The following is an 8,449-nucleotide window of genomic DNA, read 5'->3' as shown; positions in this document are numbered from 1 at the left end:
GACAGTCCGGCGCGAACACCACAAGACAGTCCGGCGCCGCAAGACAGTCCAACGCAAGCACCACAAGACAGTCCGGTTAGTCTCGTTCCCAACGCGGACAGTCCTGCCGAATTGCACCGGACTGTCCGGGGCGGGCTATCCGGCCGTTCGTCGCGCCGTCACGCCGCCGTCTAGCCTGCACGCCGCCCCAACCATATCGGTACGGATCTACGAGACATTGCCGAGACTCGTGTCGTCCAGCTTCACCTCACAGTGCCTCGTGGCTGCCCATCACCACCTTGTTGCTCCTACCGCCCGGCGGCCACGACCGCCACCGCCACCGCGCTGACGAATCGCCACCAATAATCCACGTACATACATAATTATATACATACGTATGTGACATATAATTTAGTTGGATCATACGGGTTTTGTACAGGGCTAGGTATACACGTTTAATATTAAACGAAGGGGTATCAAGCGATCTCAGTCGTCCTTGTATTTAAGTTTGCTTTGAGTTTAGGGGAGGGGGTTGTACCGGAGCAAACGCCCTCAACAAATTAGCTGACGTACATTTTTCTAGATGCTCATGTGTCTCTAGACATATTTTATATAGATACATGTAAATCTATACTAATCGGAGCCAACTAATTTGGAACAGAGGGAGAGCGTATCTAGAATAGTAACCAATGCAATCTTCAAAATGTATAGTTAATTTGGACATATAGACGGCACTGGAAATACAAGTCCACGTAGAACAAGCTCACGCCATTGAGAACAAGCAAGTGCGTGTAGTATTGCCCTATCTCTGCGTGCTCCACGATAGTCACATGCCGCGCATCGACTGGGCGCTGGCGTCGGTTGGTCTCCACCGTTGGACCACGTGTCAATCAATGGTTGGTCGAGGGAGGCGCCCTTCTGGCGAAAGAACGAGTTGCTCTTCCCCGCACACAACCCACTCTCCATTCTGAACCCTACCCTAAAAGTCCCACTCCTCTTTTTTGCCGGCGGCAGCTCACCATGCCCTCCTCTTCCCCGCGACCTCAGCAAGCCTCTCCCGGCCACTCCACTCTTCGTCCCCTCGGCGCTGCTCTCCTTCATAGCCATCGGCGGATCGGCCTCTCTCCGGGACACAACCATGCTCCCCAAGATGAAACCCTAGGGGTGGCGGCGGTCTGATGCGGGAGGTGCTATGCGAGCCATGGTCGCTGGCGGAAGGACCTCTGGAGAAAGAGCTCGGCATCGATGGCGGCAGCGGCCGGACAGGTAGGCGCTCTCTCCTCTCCCTCTCTCCAGCTTCTCAGACCCTAGCGCCGCCCGCTCTTGGTCGTGTTCTCCGGTGCCGGTGACCGGGATTCAGCCGACACCGTTCATCTCCTCACACTCCGTGGCCTCGCCCTGCGCTTCCTCCCCTCACGGCTTTTTCTTGAACATGGAGGAAGGACGCGGCCGAACGTAGACAACGACCGGCGGGGAGAAATCTGCTCTATCCACTGCTTCAGCTGCTGCTGCTCCATCCAACCCTGTCCGGCTGCTACTGCTCCATCCAACCCTGTCCGGCTGCTACTGCTCCATCCAACTTGGTTGGGCTGCTGCAGCTCCAACCCGTGAAAAACAAGGTAGATTTCTGCTCTCATTTTCTTTCTTTGACGTTTTTTCCTCACTAGCTATGGAATGTTAGCTAACTGATGATGTTATTTTCTATAGGAGGTTGAGAGGATCTACATGACAATCAGACCTAGCAGTGCTCAACTTCTTATTCACTTCTTGTCTTCTCCGCTGTTTTTTCTGTTTGTTTTGGTTCAGATCAAAGCAATAGTGACACGTACTTGTGCATATATATAGATTGAAGTGATTATTTTTTGCTTCGATAAGTTCTTCTTGCTGAAGCGAACAAAGCTTCATCAATGCCCATGAACTAGGAGCTGATTGGCTTCTAAAGAGGCATCAAACATTAAAAACAATACAATTTTCCCTTTGCCTGTCGAGATTTTAATGCCTGCTATGCAATCTGCACATAATGTATGGTTAAGAAACTTAATTGATCTGATTTTGTTCCTCTTGATGGCCTTTTCAAAGTATAACTTGTCCTGTCAGGAGACAAATCCTTAACACATGAATTGTTTAAAAGGTATTATAAGACACCAAATTTCGAGCAAAATCGAGATGTTAGACTTGAAGATGTCGATACTGCATCCAGTGGGTGTCTTTTTTCCTATTGCGATTGAACTACATCATGGTACCCCAACATTATTCTGTTATTGGTGAGTGGCTATTTTCGATCTTTCGAACCATATTCCATTTGCCCCTTTTCTGCTTATATAGTGTGGTATCTTCGTAGATTTATTTGTGACCCTTTATTTGATTTTTTCTGTTCATGATCCTCTTAAATAGGACGTGGTGGTAACTACTATCTTTAGCAAGTGAAATGTACTGCAGATCCATTTGCTCGCCTGGGTGCAATCTAATACCTTTTATTTTGGCTGCAGATGTCTTCGTCCAGATTTTGGGTGTTTCTAAGCTGGGCCATGTTTGCATGCTGACTAACACATGCGACACTGCTAAGAGAGTTACCGCTCTTAGAGATGACAGGTTAGGACAGAGATGGCAGGAAGCAACCCGCCTGCTAGTACTAGTCCGTGGACTCAGCCACCTGAGGGAATGGTTAAACTGAACGTGGACGGGTCGTTTATATTGCAGAATGGAACGGCAAGTGTTGGAATCATTCTGAGAAGGCATGATGGCTCAATAATTCTGTCATCCTGTAGAGTGATGGTACGATGTTGTTCGGCATTGGAGGCCGAACTACGGGCATTGGTGGAGGGCGTTTCTCTGGCTAGTGAGTGGTGTCAAGAACCAATCCTAATTGAAACGGACAGTGCTGAGATACTCCGGATGATAAGAAGCAAAGAGAGAGATTTATCTGAGTTAGGTAACCTCACTTCTGAAGCAAAATTACTACTGAACTCGGATCAGATTGCTGGAATCTCCAAAATTCCACGTACCCAGAATTTTGTTAGTCATGCGTTAGCTAAGTATGGTAGATTAAATGACCGTACGTATGTATGGTTTAGGTCTGGGCCAGATTGCATTCTGGATGCCCTCCTAAGGGATTGTAATGATACCTATATTTAATTAATATAATCCCTTTGCCCCCGCAAAAAAAAGATCTGTACCATGAAATTGGGATGTCAAGCAATATATTTTTACTTTGAACTACATTTGTCTATTCCTACTGTTATAAATATACCCTTTTGTTGTTTCAGTTTCAATGCACATGATATATGTGGACAAATGGACTGGCATGGTATGTAACAACTGCCTATTTTCTGTGGCTGGAGAATACAAATACAGTAATAATTATTTTGCTCTGATCACTTAGTCATAATGGCCAGTGACAGTATAACTAAAAGAATCTTCCTTTTTTTCTTCCATTTCCACTGGTAGATAATAATGCACATGTATTTTTCTCCTAAAGCTTGAGGAAGGTGTGTAGTGTTTGTTGCAGCACATCTAGAGATTGTGCTTGGGCAAACTGGCAAAGGAAGGTACAAATAGTTTATTACAAGGTAAATTCAATTTTTTTAGTTGGAGCCTAACAATTGAGTTGGGTTCAGTCCAAGAGGGTGGCTTAAATTATGTTCCATATAACACCTGACGAAATAATCTTTTGTCACAGTCGTCTTCTCTTCTAAATTGTTATCTCTTGAAATACTCTAACCAACCAGGATTGATGATGGTTATGTTTCTAATTTCAGCTGGACTGAGATCTTCTATCATATTCAAAATTACAAATGTATATGCTCTGTCATGTACCTTTTTATTAATAACGGAATACAGAGAAGGCAACACAGAAGAGTGGTGGGTGGTTCTCGCCTTCATCTTTTGTGCAATGGAGGCTCAAGGTAAGCATAGCCTTCTCCAGCTGTGCTTCCTTATCTATTAATGGATAGAACTGGGTCATGTAACATGTGATACTTATGAGATCTTGAACGCCCGCAACATCTAGAAGTCATATGCTTAGCTGCTTGTTTACTTGCTTTGTAGGGAGGCAAAAAACTTGCTACCTAGGGGTTTGTTGCTTCCTTTCAGATACCTATTATTTCTCTGAACAGGTTGGTGTCTTATAACTTATCCCGTGGGTAAGGTATTATGAACACATACATCTAGAGAGAATTAGAAGAACTTTCTAGACAAAGAGCCATTATATGCTGACACCGGTTGTCTTGCGTGAAATGCTAAGTGTATCTTCATTTTTTTTTGTAAGAAACACTGCTTTATTTTTTTGCTATCGAAATTAAAAAATGTTTTATATATTCTATTCATTGGCAAGTTGGTAGGGGACAACTCGAGAATGTAGGGACTGAAAAATTTGATGAACTGTTTGTCCATATCCATTTCTTTTTGCTAAGGAATCTTTGGCAAACTTGTTTAGCACCCATTCTACTATTGCTTTGCTTAGTACCATGTTAATTTCATATGTTTTATCTGCTCCTTTTGAATATCAAACTATCAATCTTAATGAACATTTCTCATGATAATCATGTTTGCAGGAATTTATTGACGCGCTACAACTAGCATGAAGTTCTTGGCCTATAAACTACATGGCCTATGATGATCCCAACAATGGTGAGTGAGTTTTGTTTGTAAGTTCAATCTTCTACACAAAGTCTACATATTTGAGGTAACCTTCTTATTTAATATTTTTAAATATATTTCGTTAATGTGATGCTTTCTACCTTGTTTTGTTGTATTAAATCATGTGAACTTACATGAACATTGCCACTTCTACGTATGTAGTTTCTGTGTAATATGGAAGGCATTTACTTCTCCACTTCTGCTGTGTACTAATATATTGCTCGCATATACATCTTGCTACAATTATGATTTATATTAAATTACTTACCTTGACTGTTTTCTTTCCCCATTTTTATCACCGTATTAATTTGTAACATGCATTTAACTACAATTTTCTAGCTCTATACATAAGCTTAAGTGATTTAAAAGAGATATGAATGGAAATTCAAAATTGCTGGAAAATCCAATAACGCAAGAGTTGGAGTGAAGAGGTTGCATACATAAGCTAGCATATACATCTTGCTACAATTATGATTTATATTAAATTACTTACCTTGACTGTTTTCTTTCCTCATTTTCATCACCATATTATTTTGTAACATGCATTTAACTACAATTTTCTAGCTCTATACATAAGCTTAAGTGATTTAAAAGAGATATGAATGGAAATTCAAAATAGCTGGAAAATCCAATAACGCAAGAGTTGGAGTGAAGAGGTTGCATACATAAGCTATGTAAGGAAGTATATTCAACCACAGTTATCTCGCAAACCCGCAGAACAATTGAATGTTGAGATGATGAAAGGAGGAAACATTTCATGGACTAAAAAAGAAGGTAGGGTAGCTGTATTAGCATGCTCATACGCACTGAATGATAATAAGGCATTTATGATTTTGTAACTAGTGGATAGGTCATCACTGCAACATTATTTAGCTTCATATCATCTACATCGTGTTATCTTGGGTATTAACAGGTTGGAGTGGGAGATGTTGTATAAGCCTAAGTGGCCACATGGCCACTACCTATCATGCAATATGTAAGTTCAACATGCTTTACAGTTTATATGTCAGACATTTTTTCTTGTAACTTGCAGTCCTAATATTTTTCAGTTGGCTGGGATTTGCTGATATTACTTTCTTCAATGTCAAAAGGGCGATTGATATGGATCTAATCATGAGAAGAGTATCAAGACAGAGACATGATGGAGAGAATGCAGATTGGTCCTCAATGCGTATGACTGAGGTAAAGAAACCTTACCTCTCTGTTGTTGTGTTCCCTGTTACCATCACTATTTGCCTCTTGGAGTGATCTAAGTGTTTTTCTGATCATTGTGCAGTTTTTTTTTTGGAAGAAATGAGGAAAATTAGCTCCATGAAAGTTCATCTGCATAATGTAAGTCATAACTCAATTTTTGGTTCTGGTTGCCTTGATTTAGTGGCCTGATGATATGCTAACGCATGCATAACCTGCTATAATCTTGTTCATGACTACAAAGTGCTCAGTAAAACCGCAAAACAATGTGGATATGCATGAAAAAGGTATATGTCTTCTCCAATCAAATATTCTTATGCTGATCCATCATTTCTTATGCAATAGTAAATTTGAATCATATAGTTCTGGATATTCGTATTCTTGATTTGCGGCCAAATTAGTTTGTCTGTTTGTCTATTGCCAGCTTAATATCATGGTAGGAATATTAGTGTGTAATTTTTCTCCTTCTAGGCGATTAATGCATAAAATAAACCTTTGGTCTCCTTTAAATTTTCTATTTGCAGGATTGTCTGCACAATTACTAGAATGGAGGAGGGGAGGTAAAGGCGGAGTTGCAGTCATGATGTCCTTGAGCTAATATACAACCATTAGTTCCTGATCCATTATTTTATTCTCATGGCTACCTGTATATGTCAGGGCCCAATGCCCTTTTGTGTGTGTTTATTTTCTTTTTTTTTTCCTTTTGGTATTTCACCATTTCAGTTTTGGGTATTGTGTTTGTTATCTTGTGCAAGCGCTGCCGGTGGCTTCCACTTGAATTCGGTGCTGAAAATTGATGTTCATCAGTTCAGATTTCTGAACACCTTGTTTCTGAGAAAACAGAATTTCAAATGATTCGAAATGACATTGCATTTTGTTTTTCTTATGTTGTGGTCCATCCCCTTCTGATTTGTTGTATTGGGTGAACTTGGTATTTGCATTGGGAGCCTACCTAACAATGGGATGGATTGGGACGCATAGGGCCAGCGAGGAGGCGCCCCATGGGGCGCCCCAACCACTAGTCTTCAGAATGTATGAGCTCCATCACAACCCAGCGCGGTAGTTCCAAGACAAGAAAGGGATGGCACCAGCGGAGTACCATAAAACAAGGTGAGAGAAAAAGCATCAACTGGGGCAACCATCTGAACCAGGGTTGCCATTGTTGGATCCCTCCATGGATGTGGGACCAAGTGACCGGATAGAGGGGATGGCACCGGGAGACCCCGGTTGTTTGATGAGAGCAGAGTGTCAACTTTTTGAGTCAAACCAGAACTGGTCAAACCAAGTTTTCTAGGGTTTTGATAAGGCTTTGGCGTGGAAGAGCATCGCCACCGGCGGCACCGATAGCGGCCTCTCGTTAAAATAGCCAGCTATAGCCGATAGCCGCGAATTTTTTTGAAGCTATGAAAGGCTATAACCAGGCTATAGCCATATAGCCGATTTACTAAATAATGAAAAAATTGGGCAGAATATAGTCATATATATATATCAATAATTCACAAATTAATAACATAATAACATCTTCACATAGGAGATACACATAATAGTTCACACATAGTTAATACATAGTTTTGTCCAAATATTACAACATTATTACGTAGTTTAGGACATAGTTATACTTGTCGCTCGGCTTGGTGGCTATTTCGCGCGCCAAGCAAATGGGCCGATCGACTGAAATTTTTGGTCCAAAATTTTGGGCCCATTGAGCGGAAAGTTAGCGGCTATGCGGCTAAATTAAGACTAAATAGCCTTAGCCAGGCTATTAGCGGTATTTTCTGTTTTAGCCTCTAAAGCCTCTAGCTATAGCCGGAGACCTCGAGAAAGGCTATAACCGGGCTATAGCCCAGCTATAGCCGGCTATTTTAAACAGAGATAGCGGTCCCGATAGCATTTTGGAGGCCAGCATAAAAAATGCGCTCGCACCGACGTGCCCAAAAAAGTGTCGGCGTTTTTCGAGCCCAATATAAGCGTCGGCAACCCCGTGCCGTCCCCTTCGCGAAGGGCGCGAATCGGGCGCGCCGGCGCCTCGCGGCACGGCGGTTTTCGGGGTGGGGCCGCCTTGGCAGCGAGAGGAAGCGACGGTTCGCGTCGAAAACGACGCGAGAAGGTTGGTCGTCGGCGTTAATGGCCTCCCATGCGGAAACCGAAGCGGCGACGAGGGCGGCGACTGGCCACGCGGCGTCCACCCACCTTCCCCACGTGTCTTCAATGCGCGTTCGCCGCCTCCCTTAAAACCCCACCGGCGCGCACCTCTCTTCTTCCCGTCTTCCAACCCTAGCCACCGCCACCGCCATTGTCGCTGACGCCGCGCAAACGCCCACGTCTCCCACACACGCCACCGACGCGATGGCGCACAACGACGAGGACGACGGTAGTGGCGGCTTGTTCCGCTCGCTGCAACTGACCAACGACGAGGCGGAGTACTGTACTGGCAGCGCATCCCCGTGCTCGTACAGTACAAGCTGTTGCAGGGGTGGCACGTCTCCAATGCTGGCTTCGCCGTGCCACCGCCGCCACCGGCAGGACCAGAGAAGCGCGCCCTCATCAATGAGCGGCGGAAGCGTATGACGCCGGCGGAGAGGAGCTTGCCGACGAACGCGCTCAATAGCTCGACGTGGTCGCGGCGCTTCGAAGAGGAGCG

The 8,449-nt window shown here is 43.9% G+C and overlaps 1 protein-coding gene and 1 long non-coding RNA gene across 5 annotated transcripts; both read left to right on the top strand.

Moving 5' to 3' along the window:
* The first annotated feature begins 1,822 nt into the window (after nt 1-1,822).
* Nucleotides 1,823-3,363, top strand: LOC124681202. The gene is made up of 3 exons (XR_006995770.1): nt 1,823-2,243; nt 2,469-2,571; nt 3,246-3,363. It is a non-coding gene; the product is annotated as an uncharacterized LOC124681202 (long non-coding RNA).
* A 940-nt stretch (nt 3,364-4,303) lies between these two features.
* Nucleotides 4,304-6,694, top strand: LOC124681180. 4 transcript variants are annotated; one of them, XM_047216140.1, is made up of 6 exons: nt 4,304-4,608; nt 5,531-5,593; nt 5,709-5,799; nt 5,896-5,949; nt 6,053-6,095; nt 6,333-6,694. In XM_047216140.1, the coding sequence occupies exons 2-6, from the start codon at nt 5,544-5,546 to the stop codon at nt 6,404-6,406; spliced, it is 312 nt and encodes a 103-aa protein (XP_047072096.1). In that variant the 5' UTR covers nt 4,304-4,608; nt 5,531-5,543; the 3' UTR covers nt 6,407-6,694. The 4 variants fall into 4 exon arrangements, with proteins under 4 accessions (XP_047072096.1, XP_047072087.1, XP_047072091.1 ...); XM_047216131.1 differs by having other exon boundaries at nt 4,307-4,608; nt 5,667-5,799; XM_047216135.1 differs by lacking the exon at nt 4,304-4,608 and adding an exon at nt 5,077-5,391.
* The last annotated feature ends 1,755 nt before the right edge of the window (nt 6,695-8,449 follow it).

This window comes from Lolium rigidum, chromosome 1 (genome assembly GCF_022539505.1).
Source record: "Lolium rigidum isolate FL_2022 chromosome 1, APGP_CSIRO_Lrig_0.1, whole genome shotgun sequence".
NCBI lineage: Eukaryota > Viridiplantae > Streptophyta > Magnoliopsida > Poales > Poaceae > Lolium > Lolium rigidum.
Note: the sequence above shows the minus strand (reverse complement) of the source record. Positions and strands in the feature narration are given on the sequence as shown.

What these genes read in the sequence shown, in the direction of transcription:
- LOC124681180 (XM_047216131.1), top strand. Translation starts at nt 5,544, where the DNA reads ATGTTGTATAAGCCTAAGTGGCCACATGGCCACTACCTATCATGCAAT. An exon ending in CCTCAATGCGTATGACTGAG is followed by an intron (nt 5,800 to 5,895) that starts GTAAAGAAACCT and finishes CATTGTGCAGTT; the next exon opens with TTTTTTTTGGAAGAAATGAG. An exon ending in TGAAAGTTCATCTGCATAAT is followed by an intron (nt 5,950 to 6,052) that starts GTAAGTCATAAC and finishes ATGACTACAAAG; the next exon opens with TGCTCAGTAAAACCGCAAAA.